General features: G+C 41.8%; 1 protein-coding gene across 2 annotated transcripts in view; it reads left to right on the top strand.

The window, feature by feature from the left end:
* SETD4 (SET domain containing 4) overlaps positions 1-21,824 on the top strand; it is a 136,866-nt gene that overhangs the window by 44,919 nt on the left and 70,123 nt on the right. Inside the window, exon 12 of one of the 2 annotated variants that reach the window (XR_006207829.1) lies at positions 774-916. Coding sequence is in view for 1 of the 2 variants with exons in the window: in XM_042957201.1 (XP_042813135.1) it covers positions 774-816 (43 nt within the window). In the remaining variant the exon portion in view is untranslated. Of the gene's footprint in view, positions 1-773; positions 929-21,824 lie in introns of those variants that run through there. The other variant, XM_042957201.1, reaches the window with a different exon arrangement.

Consider the following 21,824-nt stretch of genomic DNA (forward strand, 5'->3'; position numbering starts at 1 on the left):
ATGCATGTCTGCATTCTTTAGCCTTATAACCCCTTTGTATTTGAGAGAGAGAGAGAGAAAAAAAAATCCCTGTAGGAAGTAGCACTTCACAGGTAATTTACAGTATGCCTGAGAAATAACCACAACACATGGGGAGTCATTTTAAAAACACATCCATGATTTATTTTTATTAGCCGTCTAATAAACCTGCGCCGGCCCGCAGGTTGTTCTACGTTGAATTATGACTTCAGGCCTCGCGTTTCATGTCTGCTCCTACCAGGCTGTTTCTGCTTCTGGTTGAAAATACGCCTAAGGACGGCGGCAGCCATCCGCCAAACGCGCAATGCCCCCCTCACTTGGTCCCGTTTTTTTTTTTTTTTTAATTTTTTTTTAACGTTTTTATTTATTTTTGAGACAGAGAGAGACAGAGCATGAACGGGGGAGGGCCAGAGAGAGAGGGAGACACAGAATTGGAAGCAGGCTCCAGGCTCTGGGCCATCAGCCCACAGCCCGACGCGGGGCTCGAACTCACGGACCGCGAGATCGTGACCTGAGCCGAAGTCGGACGCTTAACCGACTGAGCCACCCAGGCGCCCCCCACTTGGTCCCGTTTGTAAGCGACATGCTTTCCCAAGCAGGGTGTCATCGAGCCAGCAAATTCGAACCGGCAGATCCAACTGAGGTCGTGAGCACAAGTGCGTGCGTGACAGTGCTGGGGTGAGCCGTGCCCGGGTGTCCTGAACAGCTGGTCTGAGCACTCTGCCCAGACAGTCCCTCTGTGTTTTCTCTTCCAGGGACACAGTACAGCCTCCGCGACAGGGTGTGGAGGCTTTTTAAAGCCACACAACCTAACAGAAGGACACCTTCCTCCACGTTCCAGACGTGTATACGTGCGTCCTTGTAAGGAAAGGACACAGGACGTCAGAGTTCATGGCAAGTACGTATCACCTTACATCTCCTACACTGGGGTAGCTCTGGAGCAAAAAGATATATCGACAGTCCCCTCAGTGTTATAGAGACTCTAGATCAGGGGCCAACGAACTGCCAGTCCCTATTTTTGGAACTGAAGTTTGTTTTTTTCCTAAATACAAACTTAAAAAAATTGTGGTTCGTGACCTGAGCTGAAGTCGGACGCTTAACCGACTGAGCCACCCAGGCGCCCCAGTTAATCATTTTTTTAATGTGTATCTATTTATTTAAGAGGCGGGGTTGAGGGGCAGAGAGAGAGGGAGACAGAGAATGCCAAGCAGGCTCTGTGGTGTCAGCACAGAACCCAATGTGGAGCTCGAACCCACCAACCGTGAGATCATGACCTGAGCTGAGACCGAGAATTGGATGCTGAACCCACTGGGCCACCCACGTGTCCTTGTAACCATTTTTAAGTGTACAATTTAGTGGCATTGAGTATAGTGCTGTGCAACCATCACCACGGCCTGTTTCCAAAACTTCATCACCCCAAACGGAAGCTCTGTATCCGTGAAACAGTAACTCCCCTCCCACCCCTGCCCCTGGTAGTGTCTAATGTACCTTTTGTCTCTATAATTTGCCTATTTGAGATATTTCATAGCAGTGCAGTCATACACTGTGTGTCCTTTTGTGTCTGGTTTATTTAACTTGGCGTCATGTTTCTGAGGTTCATCCGTGATGTGGTGTGAATCGGCATTTCATTGCTCCTTCTCTTCTTTGTTGAGGTTTAATTGAGACTTAAGCGTTGCATATGTTTAAGGTGTACAACTGGATGCTTTGTCACATCTGTGCATTATGAAATAATCACCACAGTTGAGCTAATTAACATATCCATCACCTCACATATTTACCATGTCTTTTTTTCCCTTTGTGGCGAGGACACTTAAGATCTGCCCTCTTAGCAAATTTTGGATGCACAATATAATATTGTTAACTATAGCCACGGCATTGTACATTAGGTCTCCAGAACTTATTCAACTTGCATCACTGCTTTTTTTTTTTTATTGTGAGAAAAACACATAACATAAAACTTAATCATCTTAACCATTTTCAGATGTGCAGTTCAGTATTCACGTCATCGTACAACAGATCTGTAGAACTCTTTCCTCTTGTGAAACCGAAACTCTATACCCATTGAATGACACCTCCCCTTTTCCTTCTCCCCTCTCCCCCTGGGAACTACAATTCTACTTTTTGTTTCTAAGAGCTTGACTCCTTTAGCTACCTCCTAGGGGTGGGCTCATGTAGTATTTGTCCTTTTGTGACTTGCTTATTACAGTTAGCATAATGTCCTTAAGGTTTATGCAGTTTGTAGCATGTGACAGGATTTCCTTCTTTTTTGTGGCTGAGTAATATTCCCCTGTATGTATATAACATATTTTGTTATCGGTTCATCAGTTGATGGACATGTGGGATGTTTCTATCTCTTGCCTATTGTGAATAATGCTGCTCTGAACATGGATGTACAAATATCTGTTTGAGTTGCAGCTTTCAATTTCTTTGGGTGTATACCCAGATGTGTGTAAATAAAGTGTTATTGTAACACAGCCATATCTACTTGTTTACCAATTGTCTAAGGCTGTTTTCCCCTTATAAAGTGATTTTCATATCAGCCAGCTTTGCATTCTTGGGATAAATCCCATTTGGTCATAATCCTTTTTAAATGTTGCTGGATTGGGTTTCTTAATATGTTGTTGATGATTTTTCTGTCTATCTTCATAGAGGATATTGGTCTAAGTTTTCTTATAATATCTTTGTCTTGGTATTAGGGTGATTAGGTAATCTCACCTCATGAAAAAAGTTTGGAAGTGTTTCCTCCACTTTTCTTTGGAAGAGTTTGTGAAGTATTGGTGTTTTTCATTGTATTTTGTAGCATAACGTAGGTCTCCTCATGCTCTCTTTTGTAATGTAAAAAGAGGCAACTGAGAAGGAATAGTACCTTTGTGCTTCTAGATGTTGTTGATGTCATCTCTGTGTGATGCCTGGGGCTATGGCAGCCTCTTTGCCACTAGGAAGGCAGTCATCCCAAGGCAATACCCCCAGGATGTCAGTAGAAAGTAGAAAGTAGGAAAGAAGGAGTAGAAGAAGGAAAGAAAGAGGGAACGTGCTTGATGAGCAACTGAATCAACCCTGGAGTCTCTCTCTTCTCTTTCTTCTTTCCCTTCTCTATTCTCTCTCTTTCTCTCCCTCTCACCCCACCTACATCTCTGTTATGTGAAGTAACACTGTCTTTATTTTTTTTTTAAGCTCCTTTTTGTTAGGTTTTCAATTATATGCAGCTGACAATATCTGATACTGATTATGGTACCCCCTTCAACAAGAGCACTCCCTGTTTTCTTTATTGTCTCCCACTTCCTATATCATCAGGCTAAGAGAACACAAATTGCACCTGCAGAAAAAAAGCACCAAAGGGACCAGAGAGTCATTGGATTCTGTGGAAAGCAAACCAAGTACAGACTCAAGGTTACATGGAATAAAACTTTGCTGGGATCCTTTAGGCTGTCAGGAACATTAAAAAATCCTTAAGGGGTTACCATTTTTGCCTCTTGCATGAAAGTGTGTAAAATAAAGGGCCCGTTGGGTTTGGAGAGACCTCCAGTGGAGCCTGAAATATAACTCACAGAATAACTGTGTATGTTAGTCAGTGTTCCCCGGAGAAACCAGGCCAATAGAATTCTGAGATGGCCCCCCATTTCGGACTCCTGGTATATACACCCTATGCAATTCTCCTTCCTCAAGTGTGGATGGTACTGCGAGCACAATGATTAGGTTATGTTATGTGACACAAATGAAGAAGTTTCTCAGATATAATTAAGGTTCCAAATCAGTTGATTTTGAAAGTGGGCCTGACCTAATCAGATGAGCCCTTAAAAGTGACTGAGTGCCTTCTGAAGAGATTGATTTGAAGTGTGAGGGGGCCTCTGGGGAGGGCCGTGTGGCAAGGGCTTGAGAGCACCCTCTAGTAGCTGAGAGTGGTCCCCAGCTGACAGCTAACAAGAAAATGGTGACCTCAGTCACATAGACCCAAGGAAACAAGTTCTGCCCATAACTTGAAGCTGCTTGGAAGCGGTTCTTTCCCTCACTGAGCCCGCAAGTGAAGATGTACCTGGCTTCCAAGTTGATTTCAGCCTTGTGAGACTGTCTTAGTCTGCTCTGGCTGCTATAACAAAAATACCATAGACTGAGCAGCTTAAGCAACGGACATGTATTTTTCACTGTCTGAGATCTTGGAAGTCCAAGGTCAGCATGCTGGCAGATTCTGCGTCTGGTGAGGGCCCTCTTCCTGCTCTGCAGATGGCTGTGTTCTTGCTGTGTGCTCACATAGCGGAGATCGAGTGATCTGGTCTCTTCATTTTCTCATAAGACACTCTTCTCATCATGGGGCTCACCCTCATGACTTCATCTAAGGCTAATTACTTCCCAAAGTTCCTGGAACATAAATGATTAGGGCTTCAGCATCTGAATTTGTCGGGGGGGGGGGCACAAACATTTAGTCTAAACCCAGAGCAAGGGACCCAGTTAAAATGTGCCAGTCCTAGCCTACAGAAACTGTGAAATAATAAAATTGTGTTACTTTAAGCCACTAAGTTTGTGGTAATTTTTTACACAGCAATAGAAAGTTACTATAGGTAACATTTCAAATATCACTCCTTTATGTTGGAAAAAATAGGTAAATGATCAACATAGAATAGATTGTGAAAAGTAATGTTTGACCACTGAGAAAATTATGTAGGTCAATGCCCCAGAAAATTTCCCTTTCTTCCTTTTTCTTTTTCTATTAAAGGTCGTCACTACTTATGGGACCCCAAAGCCAAGGGACAGATTTGGGGAGAGTGTAGGGAATGCTTTTGGATCTTCCCCCAAAGAGTTGGCCAGGTGTGGTCGGCTGTTGGGAGGCAGGGGTTCCTGAGAGGCCCTCATCCTGGCCCTGGGACAGCCATAGTCAGCCCTGGCTTGTACCCACTCTGGGGCTCCTTTTGTCAAGAGGAAATCTCCACGCAAGAGCATCCTAATGTTTAAAAAAATTTTTTTTTAATGTTTATTTATTTTTGAGACAATGCAAGAGACAGAGTGCAAGCAGTGGAGGGTCAGACAGAGGGAGACAGAATCTGAAGGGGGGTCCAGGCTCTGAGCTGTCAGCCCAGAGGCCTACGTGGGGCTTGAACTCATGAACCATGAGATCGTGACCTAAGCTGAAGTCGGACACTTAAGCAACTGAGCCACTCAGGCACCCTAAGAGCATCCTAGTTAAGAAGAGCCATGGCATCAGGAAAGATGGCTTAAAATACATGGGGCCAAAATCTGGTTGAGTATTATTTCCCTATGGTGTGAGATACAGTTATTTCTTGAAACCTTCTTACTCAGGAAAAACTGTTCAGGCAAATCTAGTTTTTTTTTTTTTTTTTCAGTTTATTTATTTATTTTGAGAGAGACAGAGAGTGAGCAAGGTGGGGAGAGGGGCAGGGAGAGAGGAGGACAGAGGATCTGAAGTGGGTTCTATGCTGAGAGCAGAGAGCCTGATGTGGGACAAGAACTCATGAACCCGTGAGAGCCAAATTCAGCCAAATTCAGATGCTTAACCAACAGAGCCACCCAGGTGCCCCTGGGCAAATCTAGTTTGCTAGGTAGCTCACTTGTCCAGTTATCAGCTTGGGCATCAGTCATAGTTATTAGACATAGCAGTAAGATCATGACTGTATGTTATTAAACTGAGTACAAAGTATTTTTTAAGAATTTTAAAATGTTTTTTGAAATTTATTTTTGAGAGAGATAGAGAGAGCACGAGCAGGGGAGGGGCAGAGAAAGAGAGAGACACAGAATCTGAAGCAGGCTCCAGGCTCTGAGCTGCCAGCAAAGAGCCTGACTTGGGGCTTGAACCCATGAACCGTGAGATCGTGACCTGAGCCGAAGTCAGACACTCAACTGATTGAGCCACCCAGGTGCCCCTCAAAGTGTTTTTTAAAAGATAAATGATGATCAAAACTACTGGTCTTTTATTAACCTTCCTTAGGAAGTTCTTGGGATTATTTCTTAATGTTACAGATTTATACAGAACAATTTTCTTTACTCTCTTTGGCTTTGATGCGATCACAGTTGTGTGCATTTCTAGTTTGCAAGAAGTACCTTTTCTCTTGTTGTTGGATTCAGAATGTGAATCAAAAAAAAAAAAGAAAAGAAAAGAAAAAAAAGAAAGAAAAAAGACAATGCGAATCAGATGGAGGGTTTTTTTTTCTTAGCAAATTTAAAAAATGTCCAGTCATTTGTACAAATGGTTTAAAAGCCTTGAGATTTTAGGAATGTGTATTTGCAATTATTCTCCTTTAATAATTAATCACTAATATGTTTTAATCACTGAGAACATTGTTTTGATCATTAAGAATTTACAATGTAAAGATTATTTCAAGGTCAAATTTCAAATGTTAATCATCGTAACCTAATGCATGTAAATCTCTACTGAATTCAGTTTAAAAATAAAGAGTAAGTCATTAATTTGAGCTAGCATACTTACTGGAAATTATCTTTTATTATTCTCTGCTCTGGTTCAAGGTCATTTCTTTAATCAAACCTCAGTTTGATCCAGAGTCGTGGGAAGAAAAATCAGTCTCTTGTCTTTCTTTCCCTAAAAAATAAAGCTGTCACGGGGAATCTCTTCCAACTTCCATTTCTCTTCATTGCTCTCATCTCATCTTTAATTATTGCTGCTGCTGCTATGCTTTTTCTTTTCTTTTTTTTTTTTTTTTGTTTGTTTTGTTTTTTAGTTTTGGGGGCAGATTGTGTCACTGGGTATAAGACCCTTAGGAGTCATGGAGCTTTGCTTGCTGCTAGGGCATTTTTGCTTGATGTTTTGATATGAAAGCTTTATATGGTACCTTCTTTTTGCTTGAATGGGCATCCTGATTACCCAGGCCTTCTGCTTAACTGTCTTCTGATTAGGGGTGTATAGGGTATGGGCTACAAGTGTGGGTTCTAGACTGAGCCTCACCTGAATTTGGGTCCTGATACACCACTTACCAGTTCTGGGACCATGGAAAGTTTTTGTCATCCATCCTGTGCCCCCTCCTCTTCATCTGTAAATGAGGACAAGCAGAGTGCCAGCTGTCATGAGGATGAAATGTACCTCTGCAAGTGACCAAGGCTGCCTATTGTGCAGGGTCATCAATTTAACTGATACTGCAGAGAAAATGTAAAGCCTTCATTGTGGCTGTGTGATCCAATTTCCCCCCAGCCCACCCCACAGGTTACTGGGTAAGATCTGGCTTTCAGTCCCCTCCAGTTTAAATTTTATCTCATCCAATTTAATTTAAAAAGCCTCAACTGAATTTAAAAAGCTTCTTTAGGCAATTGCCTAAAGAGCAACATGGTCCGGGAGTCTCCCTTGTTTCCCTTCCTAAAATGGCTTTGGGTGGAAGTGCGGGGTTTTGTGTTTATAGTTCTCTCCTCCCTGTGCTGGTTCTTCTGTCTGTAGCTGGTGAACTTTCAGCCTGTCCTGGGCAGTACCTCTGGGACACATCAGCTAGCTCTCCCTTGCTGACTGTTGCTACCTGCAGACCTCTGAGCCTCATTCCCTACCTGGCTCCAAGCCAGGAATCCGGGCGGCCCAGGATGACTGCTCTTCAAGGCATCCTTTGGAATGACCGTGCTTTTGTGTGCTGTCAGATTTTGCAGGATGTGTCCAGGCCCTGAACTGAGACGGGGGGCAGCCTGTAAGCTGGTTCCTTCGTAGCCACATGTAGTCTGGCCACAACTCTGTCCTGGATGTCCTCACTTGAAAAATAGTTTACCTGTTGGCTTGTAGTTACAGACTGCATGTTTCTGTCTCCCACCAGCCCCCATTCATATGTTGAAAACTTAACCCCCAGTGTGATGGTTTTGGGACCTTTGAGAAGTGGTTAGGTTTAGATGAAGTCATGAAAGTATAGCCCCCCAAATGGGATTAGTGCTTTGTTTTGTTTTGTTTTTAGGTAGGTTTTATACCCAGCATGGAGCCCAATGTGGGGCTTGAACTCATGACCCTGAGACCAAGACCTGAGCTGAGATCCCCAAATGTCCATCAACAAATAAATGGATAAAGAAGATGTGGTATATATATAATGGAGTATTACTCAGCAATCAAAAAGAATGAAATCTTGCCATTTGCAACTACATGGATGTGTTACGGAACCTGGTCTGGATCACCCAGCGGAAGAACCAAGCAGCACTCGGAGATCTTGGAAGGCAGGAGATTTATTTCACCACATTGGCGGGCTCAGAGGAGATCACTATCCAGAGGTCTGAGTCCTGAGCATAAGCAGAGGAAACAATTTATAGTCTGTTACTTCCACATTCTGCATTAGTAGAAATTTGGAACGCGCGGCAAGTGGGGTAGGAAGAAGAACCCGGAAGGGAAGTCTTGGGTCGGCGACTGGAATTTCCCTATCGGTCCTGTTGGCCATCTTATAACAGATTTTTCCCTATCAGATGGAACTAGAGGGTATTATGCTAAGCAAAATTAGTCAGAGAAAGACAAATATCATATGACTTTACTCATATGTGGAATTCAGATCCAAAACAGATAAACATAAGGGAAGGGAAGCAAAAATAATATAAAAACATGGAGGGGGACAAAACATAAGAGACTCTTAAATATAGAGAACAATCTGAGGGTTGCTGGAGGGATTGTGGGTGGAGGGATGGGCCAAATGGGTAAGAAGCATTAAGCAGGGCACTTGTTGGGATGAGCACTGGGTTTTATATGTAAGAGATGAATCATTGGATTCTACTCCTGAAATCTTTATTGCACTATATGCTAACTAACTTGGAGGTAAATTAAAAAAAAAAAAAAAGACCTGAGTTGAGATCAAGAGTCACACACTTAAACGAATGAGCCACCCAGGCGCCCCTGGCTTAGTGCTCTGGTAAGAAGAGGAAGAGACCAGAGCTCCTGGCCTCCCTCTGCTATGTGAGGACACACCAAGAAGAGAGATGTCTACACAGCAGGAAGAGAGTTCTTACCAGAACCCGACGATGCTGCCTCCCTGATCTCAGACCTCTGAGCCTCCTGAGCTTAAAAGAAAGAAGTTTGTTGTCTAAGCCATCCAATCTATGGCATTGTTTTTTATAGCAGCCAGAGTGGAATAAGGCACTTGTCTTGCCTCATGCCTCTGGGCTCCCTTCTCCTCACCACAGTTCACCCAGGGCCCAAACAGGGCAGGTCCTGTCCAGGCCTCCAGTATAAAGACCCCGTGGCTTAGTCCTCTAAGCCTGGCTCTTGATATGCTACTGGGGAAATAAGAAAGCTGGACACCTTTTCTCAAGACAACAGCCCCAGGCTGAAGGGCCATCTCTTGCTACAAAAACATCACTTTTTTTTAAAAAAAATAAAGTTATTCTTCATTATTTTAATTTTCTTTTTAAAACAAATGCATCAAATAAGAAATCAACATTATGTTAGAACGTCACTTTGAATGTATGAAGGTGCTGATTTGCATTGGTCTGTCTCTTTGCATGCCTTCTATAATCCTCTTTCTCCCCCCAGACAGAAGGGTGTCTGCAAAGGTCAGAGCAAAGAGAAAGGCAAAAGAGAAAAAAACAAAACAAAACAAAACAAAAACCCATTCCACAAGGAATGCTTTCCTTGTAACACTGATGCTGGACTGAAGTGTCTTACAGGCTGAGACCGGGTCTGCGTGCTTCCCAGTGTGTACCCAGGACCAAAGCACAGTTGCTGGTCAACGCTCAGTAAATGTTTGTTGAATGAATGATGATAACAATGAATATCTTTAGAGCTCCTTATTAACACATGTACATGGACTTCTCAAACAGCTTGCCTGCAATTAACAGTCCATGTCTCGTAGGCACTTTACCATGAAGAAATTAGGGATCCTTTGTTAACTGTGAAGTAAGTACCTCGTTGAAACCAAGAGGAAAGGAGCTTTCCCGCTTCTCCATGAAGAGCAGAGTTATTGGAATGATAAACTCTTGTCAAAGCAAAAATTGCAGTAAACAAAGTTAAGCAGTCAAGGATGGCCTTATTCAAGGCTGTTACAAAAGGGGAGAGGAACTGGAGTCTGAAGTCAGATTTACTGAAAGAAAGGGCAGGAGGGTTTTTAAGGGCTGGGATGAGCTGGTGGAGGATGTTAGCAGGAGGTTGATGGGTGCGATATGTAGAGCACATTGGCTTATTTACTGAGTCCGCAAATGTTTTCTCTGTGATTAGGCCATCATATGGGGCTCCTGCCCTCCCCCAGAGACTGGGAGATAAGGCTGCTATCTCCTTTGATGATTACGTTTTGAAACAATGGCTCCCGGGTCCTTGAGAAAGACATCCCTGGACTATAAAACTGGCAAGAAGCTTTAAAAAAGATGTCATATATCTGAAAGTGGCAGAAAAAGAATTTACAAGTTATTTTAGACAAAATGCTCCAAGGAAAGGGAGGTCAGTGTCTAGGGTCAAGAATAAGTCTGTCTAAGGTTTAGTCAAGCTGGGGGAAACATTAAGGCCACCTCGGTCACTCTAAACCAAGGAAGTAGAGGGTTTGCTTTGGGAATTTAATATGAATGTAGTGTTTTGTATTCTTCACTTTAAATATTCCTTCCTGGAGTAAAATACGATTTACTGTAGAACAGCAACAGGACAGTGTAGCTACCACTCCCATGTTATTTTTTAGTTCATAATTTGGGAAGAGTAATCAGGGAAGAATTTGGACAGTGTAGGTCCTATCTGTGGAAGTTCTTCAGAGTTTGGGTGCCACTGACAGAAAAAACAGCCACGGTTCTTTCCCCCTTACAGTAAGTGTTAGTAAAAAATGTTTTCCCAATTCTTATGCCATTACCAGCCATACATGTCTTGAATCAGACACCATATACACACAAATTTCTTTACTACAAAGGAAAGTCTGTCCTATGGGCTGTTTCTTCTTGTGTATCCCCTGCAATTCTATCTGCGCCCCGCCCCCCACCATCCTGCTTTGCTAATAATTATTAGTAGGTCTTCATCACCATAACTCTTCAGCATAGTGAAGTTAAATAGAACACTTTCATGGGAGGTCAGACACACTGGATACAGATATAGTCATCTAAAGTAGTATGGATTTGGGGCTTAGAAGAAATAACCCAATGCTAGAAACAAGAAGAAAATAATAAAGAATATGAAGACAAATGGGAAATTTAAGCTAACAGTGTTGGTTAGGCTAAGAGAGCCCCAGCACATTTTCACTTAGATGATGTCAGGTGTGGGCAGCTGATAGAAATGTCATGAGCTGCCAGAAAAGGTTGGGTAGTCTGAAGTTCAGAAAAAGCTATCTGTAGGCTTTGGTTATATCTGTTTTAAGATGCTATTTAATATAATCTAGGGCCATTTCCAGGATCTTATCCCTCCTTTAAATGATCTGTGTTATAAGTTGCCCCTTGGCTATGCTGTCCTATGCACAACAGATATCTATCAGGGCTCAGGGAATTGTAGAGCTATGCATCTTGATGAAGGGGAAGAGTAAGTACTGGGGGCCAATAGCAAATTAGTGCTGGAAGCCCAAGTTTCCCATTGGCTAGTCACAGTTGATGATTTGCATAGATTTTATACATTTTGGATAAAGTGCTTTCTGGGTTGTGTTCATTGTTTATTGAAATAGTAATGGCTATTAAGTTTAATAGCCACTTTTCGTATCATAAGGATATTGAATGAAAAGCCCTCTTCTCTTGTTTATTAAATGCTATGTCCACAAAATTTTTCCCTATCAGAGGCTAAATACAGTTGGTTTCCAAGATACATATTTTGACATCCTTTATCATTTGGATATGAAATGAATGTCCAAGGGTTCTGGTTGAGTAGAACCCCCTTTTAATTATATTAAAAGATAGAAATTAGCAATAGGACCAATCCCTTCCCATAAATTCAGTGCTTTTATTCTATATACAGTTGATTTATTTCAGGAGTATGGTTTAACTCATGGTACTTGTGCTCTGATGGTGTTATGGGTCAAGTTAACATAGAGCAATTGCTTAAACTTCTCCACCATTCTACAGAGTTTCAATTTTTGGTTCTGTTAATGTGTCTGGTATATCCTCTGTGATGGCCTGCATTGTGCTCCTCCAAATTCATATGTTGAGGCTTTAATCTTCAATGTGACTGTGTTTGGAGACAGGCCCTTGGAGGAGATAATTAGCATTCAATGAATGTGATGTTATGTCAACTTTCCTAGGCCAAAGGATGCCCAGATAGTTGGTAAAACATTATTTCTGGATGTGTTTGAGAGTGTTTCTGGAAGAAGTTAGCATTTGAATTGGTGAACTGTATCAAGTAGATGGCCCTCTCCCGTGTGGGTGAGCATCATCCAAGCCACTGAGAGGCCTAGAGAGAACAAAATGGCAGTGGAGGTTGAATTTACACTCTACAAGAACTGAGGCACCCATCTCCAGACCTCGGACATTGACAGTCCTGGCTCTTGGGATTTTGGACTCAGCCTGGGACTGAAATCATCAACCCCTTGTTTCTCAGGTTTTGGACTTGAACTGTTTTATACCACTGGCTTTCCTGGTTCTCCATCTGACAGACAGCAAACTATAGGACTTCCTGGCCTCCATAACCACATGAACCAATTCTATAGACGTCTCCTTTTATATCCTATGGCTTATTTCTCTGGAGAACTCTAATACCATGAAGTCCTGGAGGCTGGGGGCCTACTTCAATAGTACTGGTTTTCAGATAAGAAGAGGTAAAGATACAGGGATGTGTGCACACAGAGGAAAGGCCACGTGAGACACAGTGAGAAGGTCCATATGCAAGCCAAGGAGAGAGGCTTCAGGAGAATCCAAACCTGCTGACACCTTGATCTTGGACTTCGAGCCTCCAGAACTGAGAGAAAATAAATGTCTCTGGCTTATGCCCCCAAGTCTGTGGTGTTTTGTCATGGCGGTCCTAGCAGACCATAGATCCTCAAAAGAGGATCCATGAGTCTTGGGCCAGAGTTTAAAATACAAGGACCCAGGAAATGGCCCAACAGATCAAAACCGCAATGAAAGTACTTAATCCCTATCCCATTGAAAACATCTTCCCTTCAGTAATTTGCATCTGAATAATCAAAAAATTCTGGACGTGGAATTACCAAAGTGACCCTATGCAAAAGCTGAGGTGTATAAGGACGTTTTTCTTCCTCAGGTGGGTGAATGAACCCTAGTACCACCTGCCACACAGGCTCTCCTGGGGCCCCTTCAGTTAATGAGTTACATTGATTTGGTAGAGTAAGTGTTACATAAATGATTGACAAAGAGATTCCTAGCATATGTGAAGAAAATATTAAAAAGCACAAGGAGATGCTTTTTTTGGTTTCTTTTAAAAAGAAGAAACGGGGCCACCTGAGTGGCTCAGTTGGTTAAGCCTCCGGCTCTTGATTTCTGCTCAAGTTATGATCTGGTGGTTCGTGGTTGGAGCTCTGCATCGGGCTCCTTGCTGACAATGCCCAGAACCTACTGGGGATTCTCTCCCTCTACTCTCTCTCTGCCCCTCCCCTGCTCTCTGTCTCTCTCTCTCAAAATAACCAAGTAAACTTAAATAAATTAAAAGAAACACGAACAATACATTATTATGGAGAAATCTGATTAAGGAAATAAGGGGACTTATTAGTATAGAAAGAGATGAGCACGTCTACAGCTATCGTGATAGGAACAGTCAGGATGCAGTTATCCACGCAGCCACGGGCACATTTTACAGAAACCTAATGTCGAATGAGCCAAACTGCTCAGCTGATCCATTCTTAAGTGCTTCAGGAGCACTCACTAATTAGTCTCACACCACTCCTGTGGGGTAATGAGCATCTCTGCCCTCGTGTTTTCTTAGTGTACCACTTTCCATTTGGTGAAGGGCTTAGAGGCTGAGCAAATTGCCCAACGTTGAGCTCCATTATGGCTACACTCCACAACTGTGGCATCCACTAGATTCCACCCCCCCCCCCCCCCCGCCTTGAAGTGTCTATTGGATACTGCAAATCCCAAAGTTTGGTCCATTTACCTGTGGTTCTGTGCAAATCTGGTCCTATTCCCAAAACAACATCACTTGATATTTAAGAAGTGACCGGAATTCTTAGTTATTTTTGCTTGCAATTTCAAGGTTTTTTCCTCTCCCCAAATCTCCTTGGGCTATAAATTAATCTTAGTCAAAACATGCTTTTAAGAGAAGGGGACTCAAAGTAGGACAACGACTTGTTCTTTTTGAAATTGCATATAATTTAACATGGTGTAACCTTTGAAGGGGAAATGTGATCTGTTCAGAGCATCGCAGTGGTATTTAAGGAGGCTCTATGTCTGAAAGCCCCATCTCAGAGAAAGCAGGTATTTGGTTTCAAATGATCAAAACAGCCTTGTACTCTTCTTAGAGTTATTTTGACATCTAAATAATAGTCTGGCATTTCTTTCAGAGAGTGTAAATCAATAACATTGACTTAGTGTATTCTTTCCTCTTATTTTCTTTCCTTATTCTTTTATAACCTTAGATCAAGTATTAATAATTATTTTAAGCCTTTGCTTAGGTTTGGTACTTTGCCACTTAGTGATGCAGGAGATACTTCCCCCTCCCCCTGCCCCTTCCAGTTGCTTAGTTTTTCCAGAATATTCTCTTTCTGGGACAAAGATGACATCCATCTTCAAAAGCAGAGATAAGTAAATTCAGTGGTCACCTTTGACGTGTTTCTTTTTCCTCTTTTCCCAGTATGCACAGTATTAGAATACATACATCTCTCTCCAATTTTTCTCACACTCTGCCATTATTAATTGCCCTGGTTTCTCACTAGTGTTTTTGAACACTGGTCTGCCAATGGCCTACCTCAGAATCACTGGTGCTTGTTGAAGCTGGCATTCTTGGGCTTCGCCCCACACCTAAAAACCTTGAACCTCTGGGGATGAGGACCTAGAGGGTGCAGTTTTTGTTTTTTTAAACTTTTTAAAAAAATTTGAGTAGGCTTCACCCCCAGTGTGGGGCTTGAACTCATGACCCTGAGATTGAGAGTCCCATGCTCCCCTTTACCAAGCCAGCCAGGCACCCCTAGAAGGTGTAGTGTTTTTTTTATTTTTTTGAAGTTTTTATTTATTTTTGAGAGACAGAGACAGAACGCAAGTGGGGGAGGGGCAGAGAGAGGGAGACACAGAATCCGAAGCAGGCTGCAGGCTCTAAGCTGACAGCACAGAGCCTGACGTGGGGCTTGAACTCGTGAACCGCGAGATCATGACCTAAGCTGAAGTCAGATGCTTAACTGAGCCACCCAGGTGCCCCAAAGGTGTAGTTTTAATAAGCATTCAGAGATGCTTTTAATACCCAAGAAGCACTACCTTAAACCTTGCTGGTTTTCCAATTTTCTTCTCTCCATTCCAGGTAGACTCTCAGTAGTTATTGAATTCTTACACACTAGCCTCTAATATGGCTGTTACCGTAGCTTCAAAAATACACCGGCTCCAAAATCCTCATGATTTGGCTTTAAAACTGCAGAACATGGGAGACAGTATGGTGTGGGAGGGGGCTGAGGGACGTGAAAGGGGTGGGAGAGATTTAGAGGTCCTTCACACCTGGGCTTGATTTCGAATTCTGCTGTGGAACTAGCTAAATGACTTCGGATGCTATGACCTCGTGAAACCCAGATTGCTTGGCTCTTGCTGGGGGATGACAGTTTTTGAGGCAGGGCTGTTGAGGAGGATAAAATGAAACCATAGCTGTACTGTTGGGAGGTGTGACTAGGTGGTAGCTAGCTTTTATTGATCTTTAGTTTATTCCTTTATCATCTGTATTCTTGTTATTCCATCTCTGGTTGTGTTAGCTCCTTATCAGTGTCCTTATCCCCTTGCCTATGATGGTTACCTTCTTAAATTTTCTTCTGCATCTCCTTTTTCAGATACTCCTCTCTAAAAGGATTTCAGCTTATTCAAACCTTTTATTCTTGATTGTTTTTAGGTAACAGTCTAGACATTTCTCAGCCTAAGAATCTGCGGTTGTTTGGTCTGTTCACCGCCCCTCCCCCATTTATCTTCAGCTTCAGGGGTCCTGGCATTCCTCCTCCATGATGTATGGTTGGGAGAGGCTGGCTGGCCCAAAGCGCACCTGACTTCGCGTGCCACTCCTGGCGTATGTCCTTTCCCCATGGCGATTGGTTCGGGAGTTGTCATGTGACACAAGCCGGGCCAATCAGTGTGATTTTCTGTAGTTTCCTGTGTTGGACTTAAAGGGAGGCCTTGCTTTGCTTTTGGAACTTCAGGTCTCTTGTAGCTTTGAGGTTCCTTCAGGCTGCTGACCCTTGTTTGGGGGTGGGGAGTAGGCTTGGGGGAAGGATGCAGTGTCTGTTGCCTCCTGAGGCTTACCACCACTCTTGCTAGTAGGGAAACACCTTTTTAATCTCTTTTGTGGGGGGACCCTCTGTGGAGATTCTGGGTGCTGGATCCTCTAGGACTTACAGCTTATTAAATAGTCTGTATTCCACACCTCTTCTCTTTCACAAGTCGTGTACACACTGTCAGTGTGGTTGAGTTTGGGGCAACATCTAGGCAGAGGCATTTGTCATACCTGGAATTGCCATTCCCCCCATCCCTCAGGTTCGGCTGGTGAGATTGGACCATCAGATCCAACCCTTTTATCTAGCACAGTAGGCTCTTTCCCAGGGACCCCCACAGTCTCCCTATTCCTCCCTTCTGTTGATTCCCCTTCCCTGGCCCTGTTCTACCTGCCCCCAGGCTCAACAAGTTCAAGTTGCTTCTGGCTACCATGACGCTTAGTGGATGACGTGTGTGTGTGGCTGGGCCATCTATCTCTGCAGGCCTCATCCATAGCCTAGCCAGGACTTCTGCTACACATATCCTTAGAACCATGCAGAAGTGTGTACACGTATCATTGAGGTATACAGGAGTCAGTAGTAGATGCAAGTTCACCAATTCCATTTAATTAATTGGCGAAACTTCAGTAGGGTGTGGTGGAAATAGGAGGAGGTGGGAGTCAAGGTGCATATATAATATTTTTGCCTCTGCCATTGAGTAGACGTGGAGTTCAGACAGGTCAGGAAGACTCTCCTTCTCACAGTTTTCTCACTGGCAAAGTGGAGGGTCTGTTTTACATAAACCTCCTAACTCCATATTATGGATGACTCTGTGACAAAGATTTTAAGTGGAACTTTAATGTCACATGCCAATGGACTTTGAGCTGTGTGCCCAATACCCATAGTGCCGAGGGAAGGAGTCTGCAATCTAGAGGGGTTGACTCAGAGGATAGGAGAAAGTCAAGTGGGTGAATTTCTGAATCTCCATCTTCCTTCTATAAGAAGACCAGCTCTGATTTCATCAGCCTTATATATTGAAGGTTTCTATATAATTTTACTCATTAAAATTACACTGCTGCTAAAAGAATGCTGGACCCCTCCCCCCTGGTTTATTCAAACAAGTAACACCATTCTCCCCTGGGTCTAGCTTGGTATAACCAAACTTACCTTTTAGTACTCCCCAAATGAACTCTCTACATCAATCGGGCAGATAATGTCAGTCTTTTAAATATTTCATGCCCATCCCCGTTTACGTGGGTCCTGTTAGCAATGATCTAGCCTTGGACAATGGGAAATTGCCAAGTGCAAGAATATTTTAGTTTCTGAAGTTGCTAAAATTAGTCTCACTTAGCAAGATAGTGTAGAGTTGGGCTTATGACTCAAATGAGGACACACTGCTGGCTGGAGGGCCACATGAGTACAGTAGTTGATAGCTCTGAACCTCTGATGTATCTGATGTAACACCTTGGGAGACAAGGGCAGCAGGTCATGGGCTTTGCTTCTAATGAGATGAGTAGGGGAAAGGCATCAGCCTGTCCTGAGCCATGGCCATAGGGCTGCTGTGGGGTGTACCTGTCTGATTCATAAGATGTGATCAGATGAAATCATTTCTTTGAATAGTCACCTAGAGAAAGGGGCAGCAAAACCATTAAGAGTCGCTGATATCCTCACTGTTTACTTTACTTAGGATTCCTTTCTGGAACACATGGTCTAGAGCCTCCGCATCTAGTCTCTGGGTCTCTGAAGAGCCCGGACAGTATGTATAGGACAGGCTTTATTCCTCACATCCATCTACAACACCACCCTGCAGGTGTGTGGATTTATCAGGCATTAGTGGAAGGACTGAAGTTTAAATAAGATAAATTACAACATAAAAGAGGAAGGATGATAAAAGTTGAAAGGCCAGGTCACCATAGAGTTCAACATGCCCCGGTTCCCATTATAGCTTCTCTGGCCTAAAATTTCCTTTCTCATCTCATTCTTGTCTATTTTTGGCATTAAGATTATATTAGCATAAAAAGTAAGTTGTACTGTTTTTTCTTATTATCTGAAAAAATTAATGAGAGATTAGAATCCCTCTTTCTTGAATGTTTGATAAAACTTACCTGCAAAAACATTTCTGTATGAGAAATTATTATTTTAACTTTTGCATATACTTAAAATTTTCCATAATAAAAAGTGGAGAGAATAGTATAATAAACTCCATGTACTTACTCAGCTGAGAAAGATTTTAAATTAGAGATTAAATTTTGTAAATGGCATAGGACCATTCGGGTTTTCTATATCTTCTATAGTCATTTTTGACAATTAATATTTTTCTAGGTAATTACCTATTTCAATTAAGTTATCAGATTAGTGGCAAAAATTGTTCATAATTTTCTCTTTTTAATTTGCACATCTGTATTTCTGTTTCTGTTTTTCATTCCTAATACTTTTTATTTGTGCCTTCTCTCTTTTCTTCAATCAGACTTATAGAGGTTTAGCAATATTTATTAGCCATTTCAGCGTCTACTTGTTCTTGCTGTTCCTTTGTTTCAGAGTCTGGGCTGAGCTGCATCCGAGGGCTGGAACTGAGGCTGGGAGAGGAGGGATTTGCAAGACCAAGCTAAAGAAGGTCACTTTCAGAAAGATAGTACTAATTAAAAGCCATGCCACTGAAAGAAAGAAAATGACAATAATAATTCTAATATGAATATAGATATGTTTATTGTATGCTGAGGTTAGGTACTTTACACACGTTGACTCACTTAATCTTCACAACAAAACTGTGAGATTTCCATCATTAATCTCATTTTCAGATGAGGAAACAGGCTTTGTGTGATGAAGTAATTTTCTCAAAATCATGTAGCTTATTGACAGCATTTGACCTCAAAGCCTATGTTTTTCCTGTTACTCCACTAGCTATGAACAGAGGGAAAACTGGGTGGGCTTCTGGAGATCTTGAAAGCCTGGGACATGAGACATGAAAAGCCAAAGGGATAAAGGAAAGGTTCAGCTTGTTACCTACTTCCTTGGTCATTCTGGCCCCCATGATGTGTTCCATTTTAAATGACTTGATCTTTATTTTTTCCTGGGAGCTCCGGGAGAAAAAAAAACTTACCTGATAAAAAGATGCAAATGGGAATAAATGCCTTTTTCAGTACAAGGGAAAGGTATTCCTTTAGAAATTAATTTTTAGTGTAAAAAATTTGGGCAAATATTATTAAAAATTAAAGTACAGTATTAATGTCTGCCAAAAAACTGAGCTGCATTGAGTGACCTATAAACTTTTTTTTTTTTAGTTTTTTTTTAAAGTTTATTTATTTATTTTGAGAGAGAGAGAGAGAGAGCGAGCACACACAGGTGCGAGTGGGGGAGGGCAGAGAAAGAGAGAGAGAGGGAGAGAGAGAGAATCCCAAGCAGGGTCCACACTGTCAGCACAGAGCCTGATGCAGGGTTCAGTCTCATGAACCATGAGATCATGACCTGAGCTGAGATCAAGAGTCAGACGCCTAACTGACTGAGCCACTCAGGTGCCCATTTTTTTTTTTTTTCAGTTTTTCACAGCAAAAATATAAAGAGGATAATTTGGCTTTTATTATCGTTTTTGCTTCAGTACCTTTCAAAGAATACCAATATTTAGTATCTCTGAGAAAACAGGGAGATAATTGGTAAAAAATCAATTTCACAGAATATCTCTAAAGTAAAGACTATTACAAAAACACTAAATTAAACTATAAAATATGACTATACTTCCTTCCAAAGAAAGCATGTATATTCAGAAATTTAAGAATAAAAATCATCTCAGCTTTTCAAGTATATTGGAAATAATTTGCTAACACTTTAATCTCTTTATAAAATCTTTGCTTTCTTTGAGCAATGTAGCAATGAAGAAGCATATGATGTAAACTATGTCCATAATGTCTGGGAAACACAAGTGAATGAATATACTTGTTTTCAAAGACATATTTAATCTGTTACAAATAAAAATAATATTAGCTATGTTTCCAGATTTTATAGACATCCTGTATTATAATATTTTGGGTTATTGGAATGTATCTATTAGATGGCCCTTTAGTTTCTTAAACTCACATTTTTCCCCATTTACATCCTTGGTATCACTGCTCAGAGCACCCTCCCTGAGAATTCTCTGTTTCCCACTCTTCTGTACCTCAGTAGCTGCTGCTGACATGTTTACTCTAGATGGTTCCACTCTCCCTCCATGATTGTTTGGACTACTGAGAGATAAGCTGAGCTAATCAGTTCTCCTGGGCTCTTGGAATTGGGTCTCTGAAATTCTAAGTACCAAGGGACATGTGAAATTCAAGAGTCATGAGGTGGCCACATATGCTCCTTAGAGCTGAGGGGTGGCCCTTTTCTACTCTGTGAGAAGAGAAGCAGAGAATGAAGTTCTGAAGAGAGCAAGAAATTACATTGTTGGACAAAGGGAAGCAGAAATTTGAGACAGAGACAGTGGATTGTCAAGTCTTGAAGTGTCTCATGATGCCTCATTATCCTTAGGCTTCATGAAGTATTCTGGAATCCATCTGACAATTTTCCTTTTCTAATTAAGGTAGGACAGATTGGTTTCTGTTGCTTGTTGTGCAAGGAACCTTGACTATGACATTCTCTACTGCCCCAAAGCTGGCGTTCAAGGTGGTCGTGGGGCAGAGGCTTCTGCTAAGGAAATTCCTGAAAACAAAAACAAAAACAAAAACTCTAATCTATGATGCGCATTTATGGAAAGAAGAGGGCTAGTAAATATATGTGTTCTAGAAGTGGGAAGTAGGATATTTTCCTGTTCCTTTTCAGGAGGATCTGAACTTGTTCCACTAGAAATCAGAAGAATAGATCAACAAAATGAGCACGAGGCCACCAGCTAACATTTTGTTGAAAGGGTTGCTCTCAGCTTATTGATGACAATTACAAAAATACCCATGGCACATATTCCATTTCTAGCTTTTATGGAACATCGGTGGTCTATGTAGCCCTAAAGTCTCATATCGTCTATGTGTTCGTTATGTTTGAATATGCCTTCAGGAAGCACAAGATAGGGACACGGTGGATACTTAGGTTTCTGGTTTTTTTGTTTTTTGTTTTTTTTTGAGGAGAACTCTTTTATTGCTTTTTAAATTCCCTTTCTTTTTTCCTTTCTTAGTGTGTAGTACTGTGCTGTCTAAAAGAACATTCTGCCATGATGGAAATATTCCATATCCGTGCTGCTCAATATGGTGGTCACTAACCATATGTGGCCGCTGAGCCCTTGAAATGTGTGGTTGGCAAGAGTAAGGAGCTGAATTGTAAATTTTATTTCATTTTAATTAATTGAAAATTAAATTTAAACAGCTGCATGTCATTACTGGTACTGAGTTGGACAGTGTAGATTTTGTCTAGCAATCCATTCTCAAGGTTTTGTTTCTGATTCTAAGACATGGTTTGTGACTTTATAGTGGTTTGAGTTAGTCATGTGATTTCCCTAACTCTCATATTTCCCACTTCAGAATGATCAGTAGCTGAAAGAGGCTGGTTGTATCACCTTTCAATCAAATTTGATTTTGTTTTTGGATGGGTTCCTCTGCCCCAATTCTGTTTTATTCTAGATGGGAGTTCTGTGGTTGAGTGTGGGTGAATTGTGGC

This window comes from Panthera tigris, chromosome C2, assembly GCF_018350195.1.
Source record: "Panthera tigris isolate Pti1 chromosome C2, P.tigris_Pti1_mat1.1, whole genome shotgun sequence".
NCBI lineage: Eukaryota > Metazoa > Chordata > Mammalia > Carnivora > Felidae > Panthera > Panthera tigris.